General features: G+C 39.4%; 1 protein-coding gene across 1 annotated transcript in view; it reads right to left on the reverse strand.

Moving 5' to 3' along the window:
• Positions 1-20,654, reverse strand: part of atg14 (autophagy related 14) — a 49,560-nt gene extending 28,906 nt beyond the window's left edge. Inside the window, exons 1-6 of the mRNA XM_008398629.2 lie at positions 20,146-20,654; positions 13,223-13,285; positions 13,022-13,064; positions 2,977-3,058; positions 2,664-2,901; positions 1,366-1,592 (exon numbers count right to left, since the gene is read on the reverse strand). Of these exons, the coding sequence (XP_008396851.1) occupies positions 1,366-1,592; positions 2,664-2,901; positions 2,977-3,058; positions 13,022-13,064; positions 13,223-13,285; positions 20,146-20,420 (928 nt within the window). The 5' untranslated portion in view covers positions 20,421-20,654. The remainder of the gene's footprint in view (positions 1-1,365; positions 1,593-2,663; positions 2,902-2,976; positions 3,059-13,021; positions 13,065-13,222; positions 13,286-20,145) is intronic.
• Between the last annotated feature and the right edge of the window lie 200 nt (positions 20,655-20,854).

The raw sequence follows: 20,854 nt of genomic DNA on the forward strand, positions 1-20,854 counted from the left end.
AGGAATCTTTTGCAGGTGTTTAGAGTTACTTTGTTGATTCAGATGATGAGGTTAACGGCTCGTTCAGAGAACCTTTTCATAATATGCACATTTTTTGAGACAGGGATTTTGGGTTTTCATGAGCTGTATGCCAAAATCATCAGTATTAAAACAATAAAAGACATGAAATATTTCAGTTGGTGTGCAATGAATCTAAAATATATGACAGTTTAATTTTTATCATTACATTATGGAAAATAATTAACTTTATCACAATATGCTAATTCTTTGAGAAGGACCTGTATATTTTGTATTTATTTTTTGGGTTTTATGTATGTTTTGTGTCTTATGGTGTTCACTTTAATTTCCCCTTCTTTAAAATACATGGAATTGTAAAGCAGTTATGCTTTTGTATTGCTTCTTATTGATTACTGACAACAGCTCCAGTAGATGAATTTAGTCTTCTGATATCATATGCTATCTAGTCCCTTAGTACATTAAGTAGTGGTATATATATTTGCACAAGATGGCACCTATTTTTATGAAAATATGGGTATATTTATATATGGTGTCAGCGTGTATGAGTTATGGCTGTGCATATGTAAAGCTCATTCTGAAACAAATTATGTTTCTCACTCAAGTCACAGCAGGAGCACCAGTCAAGCCAGAGAGAACAGTGGGCAGCAAATATTAAATTTGGAAGTTGAGAACTTTTGCATTTTATGACACCATTCATTCTTTTTAACACTGGCTTTATTGTGTGATCTCTCATTTCCTGCACATGCATCTTGTAGAACGTCTCTGTGGTTCACAGCAGAACTGAGAAGGTATGCAAGCAGTGGAAATTGCTCCAGAACGGCTGCGGTCTGCCTGCGAAGTGGGGATTGGTGCAGAGCAGTGTTGAGCTTTCAATAGTTTTTTCTGAAACCTGATTCATGCACTGGACTGTTATCTTGTAGCTTAAGAACTATGTGAACATGATTCTGTGTGCGTGTGACTAAATATATAAATTAATTAACAGTATGGCGCTGACTAGGAGTGGACGATATTTCAGAGCATTCCGACTAATGATAAAATTTGTAACAACCCCCCCCAGAAATCATAGTTATTCATTTGATAAAATTAACAGGTTTTTTGCAGTATTATATAAAACCTAAGAAAAAACAAACAAACATGAGTTTATGTTCCTGCAACTACTATATTTAGGAAAGTATTAAAGTATCCTCAAAGTATTAAAATGAAAATGTTCCTTCTGTTGTTTAAACATTCTGAACAAAATATAAATAGAATAAAAGCTATCACATACGTTTTCATGGAAGTCAGCTGATAATGATCGATGGCTGATCAATCGGAACATCATCTTATTTTTTAAGCCAGCCTCCTTACCTGGGCCAGAGCTGCTGCTCTTCTCTTCCACCCAGCTGTAGTAGGCAGAGCAGTCTCCGTTGCTTGGCAAAACAACCGGTGTCCCTGTGATGCTGATGCTGGTCTCTCCATTCTGGTCATCCCAGATCCAGCGTCCGGACAGGTAGGTGGTTCTCCGGGCCTCTGCCAGCTCGGTCACTGTGCTGGAGGTTAGAGCGAGGTCGACCTCTGTGACATCAAACAGGTCTCTGGGACACAAATAAAATGAAATAATTTAATTTCAAATGTATGCAATTGTTATTTCCCCCCCTCCAATGCTTTTATCATATGCTGTATGTGGTGTTGCTATGTTAGGTATAGTTTTAAGTGCTGCAGCTTATACAGATGTATCACCACCAAAGTAAAAATCAACCTGCAAACCAGTGACCAAAAAGAAAAAACATATCAACCCAAAGAAATATGAAGTGAATCTTTGGATAAAGGGTGCAATTACATACTTTCTGAGGAGTATGTGAACACATCATCAACGCCCCCCTCTCACATCCCCACTACTACATACAGCTCTCCCTTATTCATGCACTAACAAAATACAGTAATTCTATGAAGGACTTTTATTTTGTGTTACATATTACAGCAGGTGATCATCTCAATCACAAACAAAATAAAAGTTTAATAAGGTAAAAATAAGTAACATTAGTGGGCCTCAGTGCTCAACAAATTTTCTGTAGTGGAAATATGAAATGTGAACATGCACTGTATGCACCCACTTACATACAGGTTAAAAGGAACAAATACTTTAAAGTAAGACAGAAACCAGGAGAAAATGATATAAGTAAGAAAGAAATTAAGTATAACCAAATAGAACAAAGAATGGAAGAAAAGTTTCGAGAGCCAAGAACTGAAGAAGGGAAGGAAGAAACAAAGGACAGAATAAAACACTAAACAAAGGAACAACAGAAGGACGGACGAATAGAATGATACACTGGGGGAAACCCTGAGGTGGGTGGATAGATAAAGACATGGACAAACACTCTTAGATTAGATAAAGTCTGAAAAGATTCATCTGTGCTTTATTTATCTTTTTATGTAGATAAATAAATTTATCTTTTTAAAAGTGCCTATAGGTTCCTCTTCAATAGGTTTCTTGCAGTTTCTTACATGTAAGAAACTGTGGTCTTTTTATGTGTGTACTTTTAAAAACAAAAAATAAAAGAGAAAAGTCCCTGTGGACTGTGTGAAACGATTGAATGGAATCTTACTGAGGCTACAGAACATGCAAAATGAGGCCAGTTGCTGTCTGCTGTACTATATTTGCTGACCTGCTGCTTTGCTTCTCCTCTTGCATATGAAAAATGTGCGTGATGAGCTCCTGGATGTGGTCTCGTCTGAGAGCCGCCAGTTGACTGAGTTTGTTGTGTTGTTCTCGGCTGCGCCTCTCTAACAGCTCCACCAGACGGCGGTTGTGGCGATCAATTTTGTCCCTTTTTTCCTGATGCCTTCCAGCACGCCGCTGCAGCCGCTGAGTTTCCTCTTGAGAGCGCAGGAGAAGCTCACGATCTGAAACAAAAGACAGAGAATAAGGAGGTGCAGATAATTTAATCAGAATATTCAGACGAAGAATCCAATACTCACAGCTCTTCACCTCTTCATTGCCCCAGGCAACAGCCTCCTTAAGTTGGTCTCTCTTTTTCTTAAAGAGCATGATCTTCCATTTCTGAAAGAAAAAAAAAATCATATGCACACATAAATATGCATACACTTATTATATATACATACATACACAAACACACGGTTTGACCTTGGATGACTTCTAGAAACATTTCTTTATATCTTTAAAATGATAGCGGCACAAACAAAAATTTTTACTGCATAAACATAGCACAACGTTTGACACCAATTTTGTCTGATTTGAAGAAGGTGGGGGGGCCAACTTCACTAAGGTTGTCTTCACCTTTCTTGCATAAAGTTTTTCAAGGTTTCTTGGAAAGCTTGAAAAACACAGCTTTCCAAGAAAAACACTTGCTGCCCACTGTAAAATTTGGTGGAGGTTCCAACATGCTGTGGGGCTGTGTGGCCAATGCCAGCACTGGGAATCTTGTTAAAGTTGAGGGTCGCAGGGATTCCACTCAAAATCAACAGATTCTTGAGAATAATGTTCAAGAATCAGTTACAAAGTTGAAGTTATGCCGGGGATGGATATTTCAGCAAGACAATGATCCAATACACCGCTCCAAATCTACTCAGGCATTCATGCAGAGGAACAATTACAATGTTCTGGATGGCCATCCAGTCCCCAGACCTGAATATCATTGAACATCTGTGGGATGATTTGAAGTGAGCTGTCCATGCTCTGTGACCATCAATCTTAACTGAACTGGAATTGTTTTGTTAAGAGGAATGGTCAAAAATACCTTCATCCAGGATCCAGGAACTCATTAAAAGCTACAGGAAGCGACTAGAGCAGTGGTTCTTAACGTGGGTTCGATCCAACCCCAGGGGTTCGAAGAGTCGGTCTCAGGGGTTCGGCGGAGCCTCTCGCGGAGGTAAGGACACACTTGTGTAAAGTCGTGATGATGCCCCGCTTTGCCATCACTTGCTGCAGAGGATCATGTTACATTGCTTAGCCAATCAGAGGATCACGTTACATTGCTTAGCCAATCAGTGCTGCGGAGGAGCACTGATTGAAGGAGCTCCACTTTCAGCATGGATCTTGTGTCTTTAATTACTTCAGCAAAGCTCACAGTTTTTACCATACTATAATATTAATGTCCATGGTTTTTTACCAAATTCTATAGTCTAAATCTGCTCCTTAGTCGCATCTTTTCGGGCCTGCTACTGCCTCTAGTGGCGTGGGGGTGGTAACACAGCTAATACAATTACATTACTAAATCAGAATACCGCAAAGTATTTTGTGTGTCGGCGTGGGGCAGGGGGAGATAAGAAGGGTTCGGTGAATGCGCATATGAAACTGGGGGGTTCGGTACCTCAAAAAAGGTTAAGAACCACTGGAGTAGAGGCTGTTATTTTTGCAAAAGGAGGATCTACTAAATATTAATGTCACTTTTCTGTTGAGGTGCCCATACTTTTGCACCTGTCAAATTTTGTGTTAATGCGTACTGCACTTTTATTTTTAGTCCAATAAACCTAATTTCCATACTGAAATATTACTGTGTCCATAAGTTATTGGTTGTATCAGACTGAAATATTTATTACAAACATCCAAATATTTAGAGATGAAAATAAATAAGATTAATAGGGGTGCCCAAACTTTTTCATATGACTGTATCACTGAGAAATCTCCCTTTTATTATTTGTAGTAGTATGCAACTTGGGTTGATATTTAGTCTTAGCATGCTTAACACTGCTTTTGTACACCCTGTCGATAGATTTTCCATTTTCAGTTTCTGATCTGGTATCAGTTCGCAGACAGGATTGCTGCCGTTTCACCTCTTCACTGTCTTGCTGAATTAATGGCCTTTTCCAGTGTCAAATCTGGGTCGAGCTGCATACGTTCAGAAAACCTTTTATCCTGAAGTCCCACCACCAGTCTATCGCGAATCAGTTCATCATGTAGCGCTCCATACGTACAATGTTCTGCTAGCGCATACAGTGAAGTAACAAAGGCATCAACGGTTTTATGCTCTTCTTGTTTGCGCATGTTAAACCTGGCTCACTCATAAATGACATTTTTCTTGACAACAAAGAAGGCTTGAAAACCATCACAAACTCCTTGATCCATGTTTCTGTGAGCGTCTGGTAACGCTAATCCCCGCAGAACATCACCACACGTCACTGATAGCGCTATATATATATATATATATATATATATATATATATATATATATAAATATACTTTCCATGTCAAGTTTGGGGTTTTAGAATATGGGAAATGTCACCTGGAGTGGGGGGTAGTTAGAGGTGGTGGGGTGTATGGTGGGGTTGAATGACGAACGAACGTAAACTTGGTGTGGAGCGGGAGCAGCCATTAGACCAGGGGACAGACGAACGAAAGTAAACTGGGGGCGGAGGGAAACCGTTTGACCAGGGGACGACGGTAAGACTGGGGTGGCGACGTTCAGTCAGCGTTCAATTTGTTGCATGTTCGGTGCTCTAATCAGGCATGTTGAGATTAGGTTAGGTTGATAAATTGTTACAGTGGGTCAGAAGATTCTTGCCTCATATAAATTGTGGATTGTACATACAGATAGTTAATTTTCCTATTTCTGAAATAGGAACAAACATCACAGAGTAAATAAAAGTGACGCTTGCAAAAGAATTCTTCCAATTGGGAGTTTTTACTGAAATGCCTGCTTGCAAACTCATTATCGGTTATTGTAGCTTAGCTTAAAAACTATATAAATAGTACTGTTCTAAATTTGTTKTCAGAACAAATAATTTTATTTTATTGTAAAAAAAAAAAACCCAACTAATTATTGGACGACTTGCATGTTTTGGTGTTTATATTTCTTTCTCCTTATATGGTTATTTTGTTTCCTCTCCTCAACAGCTGCATCCAGACACCTGAACTTTTCCTGGAAAGCAACTAGGCATCTTTTTTTTACGTGTACATTTGTTTTACTCAACCTGTTAAACCTTTAGTTAAATTAAGAAATATGTGGTGTTTTCTACAATAACATAGGCATAATGTTTTGTTATGTGTCTTTCTAATAATGTCTAATGCAGCACTATGTAACTTATAATTTTTTTTTACATATTTGTTGAAGCTGTCACTGTGTTGTGATATTGCATGAGAGATAATCTGTGAAAAAAATGTAGCTCTTCTGTTAGCCAGTGCTAACTGAATTCAAACAGTCAGAGCCATGAGGCAGGTGTTAGCATGTCAATCACAAACTCTTGTGGTGCTGCTCATCCCACTTCTCCCTGATCTCTTGCATTTGGCTACGCTGCAGCTAACAGAACCTCTCATGAATGTTAAGGATGAATGTTAAGGCTAGTTAGCATGGACACCGATGACGGTGGATAAACGGTTTTCCTGTAATGGTAAGTTGAYTGACAGCATGAAGAGGTTGATTGACAGTGCTAAGACTATCCTCCCGTCTCAGATTGGTTGGTTTGGTTGGGAGTGATGGATTTCTTCAGATGGAAATAGTAGCTCAGGGTGGAGGAGTTTTTATTTTCACAAATTATATGTCTCAACATAAAATCATGACATGGTGACTTTATTTTAACAAATACATTTATTTTCTCGAGAAAATATTTGTGTATTGTGTATGTTAGGGGTGCACCAATAAATCTTCCCCAAATCATTAATTTTGAAGATTGGTAATCCGCCAATACTTGTGAAGGTGATTTCATCTACTGATCTTATCTACCTCAGCTAAGATCTAAAAATCAACCGATTTCCTCTTCTGTTAGAGATGTTTGACTGATAGACCGACCCACCAGGTCATGTCTCCATGTTTGCAGTTATCAATAGTCACCCCACTGTTGCCATCCCACTGACGTTTTCTGCATTTAACAATATTCAGACAAGACGATCAGTATCGGCCAAAATCAGAATTGACAAGTCAGATTTTTAAAGATTGGCCAGAAATCTGCAATTGACACACTCCTAGTGTAGATTTTTTTTAATCAAAATTACTCAATGTTGTTGTTTGTGAAAGAGCTATTAGCAATTGGTGAGATGCTGATGAGCAAGGTGATGTGCTGCTGTAATGTAATTTAGAAGCGTTTTGTAGAAAGTATGTTTATAACATGAAGTGTTTTTGTGTTAAACTTGAGTATCCATTCTCTTTGTTTAGAGATTTTCTGGGCTCCAACCCTGAATGAAGTCATCTGACACAATGCAGACGAAGGTGAAGAAGCAGCTTTGCATTCCACCCAGATGGTTCAAGTCCTTTAATGAACTGAATGACTGGGAATCCATGGAAAATTTGAGCCTTTTGAAGTTTAAGCGTGATGTATCATCTCATCAAACCTGGTGCATCAAGAACCTTTGCGAAGCACAAGAACTGGTCACAGAACATTTCAAGCTCTTGGTAACTGGACCTAAGAGTTGGATTAACCTTTTTTTTGCAGAACATAAACATTAAATGGACTGTTTTATGTTCACAGCGACTAGAGGTAATGAGAGCACACACTCATGAATCCAGCGTCTTCCACTGCCGTTGGCATTAGGCTGGGTTTATGTAGAATTAGGTTTTTAACTAAATATTTATACCTGTATTTCATAAAAATAGTGGTTGACTTTCGGCATTTATATTGAAGTATGTTGGTCCTGTTTACAACTATTATTTTCATGTTCCAGAGCAATTTTTTGTATGTTCCATCTTATAGTAATTAATAAAATTGTTTGACTACAAAGACTAGAGTCAATACTGCTTTACATTTAATTTATACGTTGAAAATTTGTATAGTAAAATGCAATACATTAGTTGTGATGTAGAGAAGATAAACATTAGCAAACTCAAGAATATGTTTTAACTCATTGTTAATAGCAATGGTTGCAGAAAGACCGGAGCAACTAAATGACGTCAATTTATGGTCTTAAATTGCAAAATAAAATCTGCTAATTGTCGAATGGTTTCATTTTTATATCACTTTGTATGAGTTACTTTCAAACTAAGTATTTTGTGTTCTACAACTACATTTCCTGTAGACTTAGAATTTAGTTGTTTCAAAATTATGCTAAGAATATATTAAATACATTAACTTTAATATATTTTACACTATAATTAATATATGGTATAGAATACAGACTTCAATGGTTTGGAAGACAAAAGTATTTGGAAATGTCCAAGGTTTTTTTTTTTTTTTTAAAGTTTATGAATACATCACAAAAGACAGAGTAAAAAGACTTTCAGTTTTGGGTTAACAAAATATTGGTATATTTGACAAACTGTTAAATTATGGAAAATATTTTGATGGAAATTCTGGAAGAAAAAAAATGTCCTTTAACTTTTTGCCAGGATATTTTCAGTTTTTTTTTTTTACAGAATTTCCGTCAGAAGTTTCCCGTAATTTAACATTATTTTAGTTCACATTTTTCCGTAAAAAAAAACAACAGGAAAATGTCCTGGTAATTTTCTGCCAGTACATTTTCTGTTTTTTAACGGAATTTCCAGCTGAATTTTTTTCCGTAATTTTTTCTGTTTAAAATTTAACGTATAAAAGCAGTTAAATAAACTATAATGCTCTTAGAGTGAATGGGGAAGTTTACGTGTTGCGGCGGAAAAATAAATCGGGGTTGAAGCGTGTCGAAATGCATCAACACAACGAATCTAATATGGCATTTCAAAAACAAGCACTTGATGCAGTTTGGCTATATCGAGGCTCAAAGCAGAGAAAAAAATACATCCGAAGCGGCCAGATAGCAGGTAAAGCAGCACACTATTACAAACACTCCCCCGGATTAGCTTGACGGTCAGAAAGCTAAACAAATAACCTGAAAAATAATTCAAGTCTTTGAGCTGCGGTGACAGACGCTGGTTCTGCTCTCACTGTTGAGCCGCCGCTACGCACTACCCTAACCCTTTCACAGACGGTTTAGGCCTAACTCTCAAATGTCCGCCTGGCATTTTTTACTTGTTTTTCCCTAGAAAGAAGAAAGAAAATGTCCTATGGCCTAGTCCTTCAGCACATTTTTCCAGAATATTTAGAACTTTCAATACTTGATACTAAACCACTATTAAAACAGTTTGAAATCAAGAAAAAACAAAAAGCAAAATCAGATTTTAGAGATTTTATGCAAATAAAATACTGCATTTGAACATGAAGTACAGATTTTGCATCACAAATTAACAATTTCAACACTATAGAACATATTTACAATTTTTTTATTCTCACTTATTTTTACAAATAAACAGACTAACAATTCAAATATGTCCAGGTGATTTTTCCCTCCCTACATTTCTCCTTATTTTCCTGAGCCTTGGTGGTTTTCCCAAAAGCAGTTTCTGTCCAGCTGAAAGCACAAGGCCACATCACAGACCTCACACCTCCAAGCTGTGCTTCTGTGAAGGAATTACATGTGAAGGAATTACAGCAATGACAGCTTTCATTTACAGTAGTAAATAAAAGTTGCATATGTATATATATATTCAGTTGGTCTCAAATCCACACTAAGCAGTAAAAAAGTCAGTAAGCTATACATGAAGAGTGTGGTGCTGTACTGAGTGTCATATATAGTGCGCAAAAGTGCACTTCTACACAAAGTACAAACTGATGATTATTATATCTTAGACTTGATAAACTATTCCAAAAACAAAATAAAATCTAAAATAAAACTATAAATACATCCTATTATGTGTACCAAGTAAAACTTACATGTGGATTACTTCGTTATCCCCGAAGTAACAAGCCTCATTCATTCAGAAATAAAATTCAAAAGGTTATTCAATCGATCAAACGTTTTCTTCGGAAGAAAAAACAGAATCTCCTTCTCCAAAAGCCATCCAGGAATCTCCTTGGTGTCTTTTTTATTCCTTGAAAGACGCTTGTTTGCCTTATTTTCATGCGCCTCGCTTCAATTCTCCGCTCTGTCGCTCATTTGTTTTCCTCCTCACTCTGCACTCTTTGTTCGTGCAGAAGAGGGAGACAAAGGTTGGCATTCGCGGGCTTCCTCCAGTGGGGGTAGGGGAATTACCGTAATAACACTATGCATGCCTGAAAGCGCAATTTGTTTTCTGTCAAAGACTTTGAATTTTTCTGATAGCGCAAACCGTTGCAGTTACGGTAAGACAAAGTTGGCTTGTGAAAATGTGTCGCCAGCGACACGTTTGGTTTTAAAGGAGCCGCAGTATGTAACAAACAACAAAGATTTCACATATTAAAACTTTCGCTATGTCCAAACATAAGATATAATTTATGAAAAGATAGACAAATAATAATGATCTCTTCTCCCTCCTCCTGTATTCTGCAGAATTACTCCGCTCAGTCAGAAACAACCAATCAGAACCAGCATTAACCAGCTAGCTGTGCTCTTAGTAAGTTTTGATTCAGTAACCCATGATTGTTTATTTTGATGCAACCTGCATTTGACTTTGAATGAATGTTTCCCTCTTTTACTAGACATTATTTGATGTAGGCAGTGTTGTGAGACTTATTTGACTCATGTATAATTTATGGTACTGAGAGCCTTACTGTTAAATGTTAATTGGTTGCATGTTTTTCAGTTGTTCTTTTGACTTAATTAGGTGAATTTATTTCTAGATAATTTTTTTATTTTTGTCAAATCACATAGTATTATTTATAACTAATGCGAAAAATAAACAGTCATTCCAGGCGATCAGCAAAGATCGGTGATTGGCAGAGATTGGCCTTATTGGTGATCGGTATCGGCAGCAAAAAAACCTGATCAGCGCATCCCTAAAACAGGTCTAAAATTTTGATTATTTTGTGAAGAATCAACAAGTGGAATACAAACACAAGTGGAACAAAATTTATTGGATATTTTAAACTTTTTTAACAAATAAAAAACAGCAAAGTGGGGTTTGCGATATTATTGGGCTCCTTTACTTTCAGTGCAGCAAACTCACTCCAGAAGTTCAGTGAAGGTCTCTGAATGATCCAATGTTGTCCTAAGTGACTGATGATGATAAATAGAATCCACCTGTGTGTAATCAAGTCCCTGTATAAATGCACCTGCTCTGTCATGGTCTCAGGGTTTAAAGCACAGAGAGCATCATGAAGACCAAGGAACACACCAGGCAGTCCCAGATACTGTTGTGGAGAAGTTTAAAGCCGGATTTGCTACAAAGACAGTTCGACTGTTAATATATCACCAAGGCTAAAATCCGCACTTGGGAGACAGTGGCTCCTCAGGACAAGTCTGGTGCAGCAGGATGCAAGGAGCAACAGTCAAAAGAAAACGTGGACAACAAAGTGGATTTGTTACATCTGAGGCCGAGTGTTTCTGCAGAGATGAAGAACTGTGCCGATCTTTGCCTAAGGGAAATCTAGCTTAACGGCAACATGCCAGACTGAGCCTTCCAGATCAACGGTCTTCAGCTATTCCGAGCGGACCTTGACCAACGGTCAGAAAAAACACAGGGAGGAAGACTCCGTGTGTACGTGAATGAAGGTTGGTGTATGAACTGTGGACTGGTTAAAAGCTGCTGCTCTGAGGCGATGGAACTCATGACAGAAATGTCGGCCGTACTGTCTGCCTTGGCAGGTTCCTGCGGTGTTTGTCACCATTGTTTACATCCCTCTGGGTGCTAACAGCAACGAATCATCAAAGGAGCAACATGACACCATTAGCTCACTACAGATGAAGCACCTGGAGGTGTTCTACGTGGTTGTAGGGGACTTTAACCACATGAAACTGACGGACACTCTGCACAGTTTTTACCAGCATGTAAAAACACGCAGAGACAACACTCTGGACTGTGTGTACACAAACATTCACGGTGCATACAGAGCTCTTCCTCGCCCCCATCATGGCCTCTCTTACCACATCTCCATCCTGCTGGCACCAGCATATCGTCCACTGATAAGACGGATTAGACCAATGAAGAAGACAGTCAATGTGTGGCCCAGATATGCAGCCTGTGTGCTCCAGGACTGTTTTCAGTGCACAGATTGGCAGGTCTTCAGAGAGAGGGACAGGTGGACCTGGAGGAATACACCTCCTCTGTTCTTGGCTTCATCTCCAAGTGTGCTGATTATGTCACCCCCACCAGGACTGTAACCCGTTACCCGAACCAGAAACCCTGGCTGAGTGCTGATGTGAGAGCTTCTGAAAGCCAGGGATGCTGCGTTCAGGACAGGCGAGGCATCAGCACTCCGAGAAGCGAGGAAAGAACTGGCTGCAGGGATTGTGAGGGCCAAAGCCGCATATGCCCAGAAAATTCAAGGTCACTTCACCACCAACAATCCCCGCTGCATGTGAAAGGGCATCAAGACAAATTTCTCTTCAGAGCAACTAACGGAGTGTTTTGCCTCATTGCAGGAATTAAAATCCAGCTCCGTGTATTCCTATTTGTCATTTCCCCTCACTTGCATCGTGCATGTTGCTGTCGCCATTACTAAATGTATTAAACATTTGTTTGTCCATGTTGCCGGCTACAGAGGAAGAGTCACTGACAGACGCAGGTTTGCTAGCAAAGGCTAATGGACAAGTTGTATGTCTGAGAATGTTGAAAGTTGTGCACTCTTCAAACTTCAGTGCTTAACCAGAAGTTTTCTCAAGTTATGCATGCTTCCAACGCTGGCCTTGTACTTCACGTCGCAAATATTGCAAAGAGCATAATTTGCAACACATTTTTAAAAGTGGAGACACACATTTGAGCGTTTTCTACTGGCTATGCCTACTTAATTTACTGAACTAGCGGCTGCTGATGTCAATACGCTCTTGTGAGTGCTATGCTGCATTCAGGACAAGCATGGAAAATCCTCCACTCTTGCTCCATATTGTCACAATGATGCTTTTAGGATCCGATTTTACGTTAAGTACTCAGCAGTACAGACAGAATTCGGTCGTACTTACAGTATCAAATTCAGTACCCATCCCCAATTCTGTTAGATCTGTAACTGCATAATAAAAAATTTAAAATGTATGCAAAATCTATAAAAAAGCGGGGACAATTTTTTTAAGCATAAATTTTATCTTTTAAGTTTTCTTTAATATTATCTTGTCTCATTCTTGTGACCTCAATATTTCATCTCTTCTTGCTATGCGTTGTTACACCCCTAATCGTAACAGATATGAACTTACCATCTCATCAGCCTGTATCTGCCTGCCCATCACACGTAGGACACTGAGAAAAAATAACAACCATATCTTATATTTCTAACACAATGTGGAGGTGGTTTTTTTCTGAGAAACTAAAAATTGTAAAAATTCATTATTAATACTTAATAGTGATAGCAATCACAAGCTGATTATGCATTTGTAACTTGCTCCATTATGTTTTACCTCTGCTGGAGTCTTTCCTTCTCTTCCTCGAGCTTCTGTAGCCTTCCCCATTTATCAGAGTATCTATAGAGACAAGTACAATCAAGAGCTCCTGTCAAACACTAGTATGACATCATACAAAATACACAAATATTTTGTGTATTTTGTGTATATTCAGTGACGTGCGGTGAGGTTCATAGCTGGTGAATCACTGACTTAATCGTAATCAAATTTACAAATATATAATCCCTGCATGTTATTGTTTACATTGGGAAATTTCACACATCCATAGCTGCGTTGCTGTAGTAGAACAATTCCATTAACTCAATGAAACGTGGAAATATAGGTATTATTAACACAGAAGAACTCGTCCGGGGGGGAGGGGGGGGGGGCGCTAGTGAGCACTGTATGGAGTAGACGTGTTCTTTTCTGGCTCTGGCTCCCCACCACTTAAATATTATTTCATATTTACATTGATATTTCACTCATATTTCGGTCTCCCCGTGCTCTGACCGACTGTTTTGACATTGAGGATGACTAAACCCAAGGCGGATAAAGGAAAGAAGCCAGATAAGGCTTCGGAAGAGACGACTGGGCAGCACCTGCTGGAGCTAGCTAAGCAAGAGACAACCGCAACAGAAGCTGAACTAGCATGTGAGCATGATACAGGATCCTCTACCATCCTTGCTGCAATAAATACAATGAATGATATATTTCAAACGATCTTGAAGCAACCTTAGCTTCAACCCAGGCATCTTTTATTAAACCTCGTCGACCGGATTAAGGAGGTGGAAGAAGCTACATCCAATCACGAGGGCCGCCTTTCCAAACTGGAGACCTGTGCCAGGATGCAGGCGGAGAACGAAGCTCTTCGGGTGAAATTGATCAATTTTGAGGCCCGTTCCAGACGGCAGAATATTAAAATCATCCGGTTGCCGGAAAAGATCGAGAGTGGATCTCCAAGAGAGTTTCTGAGAAAGTTCATTCCGGTTCACCCGTCGATGTCTGCTTGGTGCCAGTGGTCGGCGTTAAAGCCCCTCTACACCGCCGTCCCTACCCTTCCCGAATCAACATTTGCTGACGGTGTCTCCAAACCCTGAAACCGCTGTGCCGGGTTTCCCGACCTGTTGAAGCCCATGATCCAGTTCCTGTCAGGATTGGCCTGATAAACGCCAGGTCGCTTGCAAATAAAACTTTTATTCTTTGGGACTTTTTTAGTCACCAAAACCTGGATTTTCTGAGACGTGGCTGAGTGTTGGTGGCTTTTACCGGCGGACTGTTCTTATTTTAATTCACCACGGACTTCGGGGAGAGGGGGAGGCACAGCGACTGTTTACAAACAGGACTACMRATGTAAGCAGTGTTTTCTACAGACGTCTTTCCCCAGCTTTAAGTTTACGTCATTTGAGATAAGACACGTAAACCCAGTTTTCTGTGCTGTCGTTTACCGACCCCCCAAATATAATAAGGATTTTATAAGCGACTTCTCTGACTTCTTATCTGGGATTATAACTAACTATGAACATGTTCTTATTGTTGGAGACTTCAATATACACGTGTGCTGTCCTGATAAGCCTCTGGTAAAGGACTTTTTAAGCCTTCTGGACTCTTTTAACCTGGTACAGGCCGTATCCGGTCCTACACATGAGCACGGACACACACTGGACCTGGTTATTTCCTGCCGTCTGAAATGTGACTAACCTGGAAACCTGTGACTCTGTGTTCTCGGATCACCTGCCTGTTTTATTCAGTGTTACTTTGCCACCTACTGCAGTTAAAACTCGCGCTGCTGTTCGGCGCTGTCGGATTATTAACCCTTCCACTGCCACTCAGTTCTCTACTGCTTTTCTTCAGCTCTGTGGATCATCTGACTTCCTCCACTCTGATACAGAAGAGCTCCGGTCTTGGTTCTGTTCTTCCTGTCAAACCATCCTGGACTCAGTTGCTCTACTAAAAACCAGGCAGCCAAGAATTAAACCTGAGCCTTGGTTTAATGACAGAACTCGTGCTGCAAGGAAGGAATGTTGCCGTGTTGAACGAAGGTGGAAAAAGGATAAACTGCAGGTTACTTTTCAGATTTTAAAAGACTGTTGGCGTCTCTACCAAAGCACAGTTAAAGAGGCTAAAAGGGAATATTTGGCAAATATCATTTCCTCAAACAGCCAAAACCCACGTGTTTTATTTAACACCATTGACTCTGTGCTTAATATTCCACAAAATGCCTGTTTGGAAGCTTCTACTGACATGTGTGATTATTTTCTGCGTTTCTTTATTGAAAAGGTTGGTAGAACCAGGGCTCTTATCACAGCTCCTGACTCTGACCCCTCTGTTTCGGTCCTTGCTCTGCTGCTTTCACTCAGTTTGAGCCTGTGACTGTTTCACTTTTAGAGGACGTGGTTGGCCACATTAAGCCATCAGGTTTCCCCCGTGATCCTGTCCCTCCACCATTTTTTAAAGATATATTATCTAGCATAGTGCAGCCTGTTCTTGCAATTATAAATAGCAGTCTGTCCTCAGGTGTGGTCCCTGCTAGTTTTAAACATGCAGTAGTGCAGCCACTGCTTAAAAAACCTGGCCTTGATCMTACTGTTCTGGCAAATTATCGRTCTATTTCAAAGCTGCCTTTTCTKTCTAAGGTYTTAGAAAAARTTGTGTACTGWCAGCTGACACAGTTTTTAGATGCTAATGGCATTCTGGAGGTTTTTCAGTCAGGTTTTAAAACTCTTCATAGCACAGAATCTGCTTTAATAAGAGTTTTTAATGACGTCCTTCTTGCATGTGATTCTGGTAACCATATTGTTCTGATTTTACTTGACCTAACTGCTGCCTTTGACACAGTAGATCACGACATTTTAATATTGCGATTACACCACTTTGAAGGTATTGATGGCACTGTTCTTAAATGGTTCAGGTCTTACCTGGAGGACAGAACAATTTCAGTGAAAATTAGTGACTCTGAATCATCTGCTGCTTCAATGTCTTATGGTGTCCCGCAGGGCTCAATTCTGGGCCCCCTGCTTTTCTCTCTTTATTTACTGCCTCTGGGTTCTATACTTAGGAAACATGGGATTTCATTTCATTGTTACGCTGATGATTGTCAGATTTATTTGCCCCTGAAGCAGAAGGATGTCCATTCCATTTAACAACTCATGGCATGTCTAGGTGATATTAAAGCTTGGTTGGCCTTGAACTTTTTAAATTTTCATGAAAACAAAACAGAGGTGATGGTGTTTGGACCCAGTGGCTCCTGTGAGTCCTCCTCCTGACCTGGGACCCTTGGAGGTATATTTTAAACCTGTTATTACAGATCTTGGTTTTAAGGTGGACAGTGATTTTAAATTGGACAGCCAAATCAGAGCCGTGGTTAAGTCCAGCTTTTATCATTTAAGGCGATTGGCGTCAGTGAAATCTTTTTTGAAACWGTGATCCATGCTTTTATTTCGACTYGATTGAATTACTGCAACTCACTTTATCTGGGAGTCAGTCAGTCGCTGCTCTCAYGTCTGCAGCTGGTTCAGAATGCTGCTGCACGACTTYTRACAGGAACTCSAAAGAGGGAACATGTGACCCCTGTCCTGGTCTCACTTCACTGGCTGCCTGTATATTTTAGGATTCATTTTAAAATTCTTATGTTTGTTTTTAAATCACTGCATAATCTTGCCCCGGCTGACCACTCTGAGCTTCTTCACCCCTACGTACCTTATCGGTCACTCAGGTCAGCAGCAGCTCTTGGAGATACCGAGATCCAGAAGGAAGCTCAAAGGGGACAGGGCTTTCTCTGTCATTGGCCCAAAGTTATGGAATGACTTGCCTTTGCAGGTCAGAGAGGCCCCTTCACTGTCCACTTTTAAAGCTCGTCTTAAAACCCATTTATTTTACTTGGCTTTCAACACCAGCGGGATCTAGTTTTTAAATTGTATGTTTTTGTTTTTAAACTGTAAGACTGTTTAGTTTTTCTTTAGTTCTTTAGGTTTTTTTATTGCTATGTTGTGTTTTACTGTACAGCACTTTGTATCAGATGTGGTTGTTTTAAAGTGCTTTATAAATAAAGTTGGAAGGATTCGATCTGAATTTCAGTTATGTTTGAAATCTCTAAAATGTATTAAAACGTATGAATGCCTGATTGAAATATTAATGGAATCATCCACCAATTCATGTTAATCCTAAAATATTAATCCTCTTCTTGTAGTTTTTTTTTAAATTCAATTTTGCTTTTGTGTTCCTTTTCCTAAGCCTGCCTCTGCTATGCCTTCTATTGTTGGGTTTCAGACACGTGACCCGGATGACGCACAAAATTCAGATTGAGGTCCAGAAGTGGATTTCTCCGGTTCAAAACAGAGACAAATTGATCACAATGAGTGGCTAATGCCCTAAATTTGCTGAAACAGACGAGGCATCTCAAACAAATATGTGATCCGTATTATCTCTGTAAAAAAGACTTCTAATATAATCTTGAGGATTTACCCAGCGTCTTGACGATCCATATAACTATCTGGAGCTGCACACTGCATATTATACAATCTTCTGAAGTTGGGATGTTTTTCCTCCAACAGGTTCCAGAGGAATCACCTTAAATCCGATGTTGGACTGGATTTTATTTCACTGTCATTTGTGAATATTAGAGCCTCATTTTCAACAGTGGAGCAATAAAGGTTGAAAAAGGTTATCATTAATTCTCATCACCATCAATATTTCCACTAAAGAAAAGGCCAAAAAAAATTTGTTTGATAAAGGAAAAGCCTCTTAGACTCTGAGCTCAAAGCGAGCTCCCCAAACTATTTTTTTTATGTTAGACAATTAATTTAATTTTTTGGTGTTAAATCCTATAACGTGAAGTGGCATTGTCGTCGGTTGCTATGGCAACGAGTCTGCTTGTAGCTTGATGAATACCTCTTTTCCTTTGCTGTGGATCATAGCACGAAATTAATAACTACATTTTTAAGTTTCACCGAGTTAACGTGGCTATGGACGACATGTAAAAGATTAGTCTTTTTGCCCCCCAATGTTGTATGCCTGCGCGAAATTTCCGTACGTCCAATAACATGCATGGGTGTAAGTCAGTGCCTCACCAGCAAAGAACCTCACTGCATGTCACTGATAGTTATAGTTTTCAAAACTATATATATATATATATTATATATATATATAAATTTAACCATGTATAGTGTTTAATATAATTATTGCGTGGATGTTTGGGAGAAACAGCCACAAACCTTATTTCTTTGTTCCACAATGGCAGCTTTAATTTTAGCATTTCCTCTCCTCCACATACTTTGTTGCCAGATGTGTAAAATTTACAAAAAGATGCAATTTAAATGTAAAAGTTGTACATATGTAGATTACTCAAGAGAAGCTATTTACAATAGTTTTTACAGAACTCTACACAACATCAATTCATTTATTAATAGATACATTTATATATATTAATTACAGGATAGATACACAAAGATTTTATTTCTAACACAGCTGCTTGCAGTAGTGAGTGTTCATCCAACAAGTGTGACTTGCAGGAGGAGGGAGGCTCTGTACTGGTTCGTCTCCTTTTAAATCAAGAGGCCCATGATACTTTGACTAGGCAGCAGATGTCCCACAGCTGATTGACTGAATCTGCCATGGACAGAGGAACAAGACCATCTCAGATATGGTAGGTTGTTAGGTCGACTACTGTTGAGAAAGATGGACAACAAAACAAAAGGAGAAATTATGAATCACATCAGAATATGTAAATGATTTGGCACTTAAGTCAATATTTAAAATGATTTAATAAACAACAGTATTGGAAGATGTCAGTGATTTTACATTAATATAGAAAGTGAAACTTTTAACAATTTCGCTCTGACAGACAGCTGTGTATATTTTACCCAACTGTGGCTAAAGCTGCTGCTAGCTGGTTTACTCTCTTATCGGAGGCTGTTTATCTTATACACAGTTAAGAGAATGGTGACTTGACAATGAGTAATAACCTTACCTTTATATCCTTAAGATAATGAGTATCCGTGAATTTTTCAGTCAGGTTTCCCGAGGCAAAATCACACCAGAAGTAATTGTCTGGCGTCACTGTGAAAAGGGTCTATTAGGTCATTGGCAGGACTCTGGAGACCTTTTCTACACAACAAGGAGGAGGCATTAAGCCATTTAATTCTGGTGTTTTGTACCTGTGGCGCATCTAAAAACTGCAGGACTGTGGCCCTTGAGGACTGGATTTTGACATCCCTGATTTAAAAGATTAGATCATTATCTGTTAGAAAGTGGTGCTGCAAACTGGCATTGTTAGTTTTCACACCACCTGATTTCAGCTGTAGGTTGTTGATCCACTTTTCTCTTCTTTTTTTGGTAAGTTTTTTTATAATAAACTCCCTTTTGACCAACTACCTTTGAAACACGAAAATAACGTTTATCTTTCTCTCTATTAGAACCATTGGAACAACCATACAGGACTCAGACTTTAGGCATTTTGATGCTGGCTCAACCGGAGTAAACAGGCTGCATTTACTTTCTGCACTCCATCTCCATTGGGTGACGTCAATGTTACGTCATCTGAAACCCAGCAATAGAGTTACATTATTGTTAATTGCCATACTTGTTTGTGTTTACTTTGACTAAATAAAGTTTTTTTAAAAATGCTGATTACCCCCAAGCTAAGTCGTTTCTGTCACATGAGTACAAGAAGCAACGATCTTTGCAGTAAACCATTGTCCGAGTGTCGAATATACAACTTAAAACTAACTGGGGACTGATAAATATTAAAATCATCATAGCTTTATAAACATATATTAATCAAAAAAAAATACTGAAATGGAAGTGGGTTTAAGTAACCTCTATGGGCTCTTCTGTAAAGCTCTTCTCCGCCTGCCAGTTTCCGCTGCTCGTGGAGGGGTGGGGGAGTTACACAGAAAAACACAAGTATAGCAGATTTTAGTCCTTACTAAAGTCCTAACCTTTACCTTTCACTGTTCCTCCCGTCGAAGAATACGAAGTCTCCGGCCTGAATGCACCGGGCACAAGTCAGCCTGCGGCGGGAGGTGGTGCACAGGGGACAGCGTTCCACCGCCACGTACAAACCCTCAACTTCGTCAACCGACTCCACCATCACACTGCCGGGGGAGGAGACCGCAGAGTGGAGCTGCTGACGAAGAAAAGGCAGCTTTGTCTCCGCAGCTGGGAGTGAGGATGAAGCCGAGCCGACCAGTGGGAGATCTATTGGGGACGCCATAGACATGTAAGCTAGGCTAAACTGTAGTAAGTTGCTAAACTATCACAGCTACAGAACTCGTAGCTCGCCGTGGGTCACTCCCTTGTTCCTTTTACATTCTGCCTCTACACGATTATCTAGGTCACGTTTTCAAAAGACTTCGGGAACTCTGAAATGAACGTGGGGCCACCGAGCGAGTTTGGGGTTTTGTTTGTTTCTAAAGCTGCGTCTTCTTCTTCTTCTTCTTCTTCTTCTTCTTGGTTTTTATTGGCGGTTGGCAACAAACTTTCAGTAGCATTACTGCCACTTACTGGTATGGAGTGTGTTTCGTGATGATCTATATACTTTCCCCTACTTTTACTTCATACCCAATCCTTACAATAATTTCTGACTAAACATACACTCACACATACACAACTAATCTTTTACATATATCAACAATCTTTTGAATGTGAATATTC

The sequence above is a fragment of the Poecilia reticulata genome, linkage group LG22 (assembly GCF_000633615.1).
Source record: "Poecilia reticulata strain Guanapo linkage group LG22, Guppy_female_1.0+MT, whole genome shotgun sequence".
Taxonomy (NCBI): domain Eukaryota; kingdom Metazoa; phylum Chordata; class Actinopteri; order Cyprinodontiformes; family Poeciliidae; genus Poecilia; species Poecilia reticulata.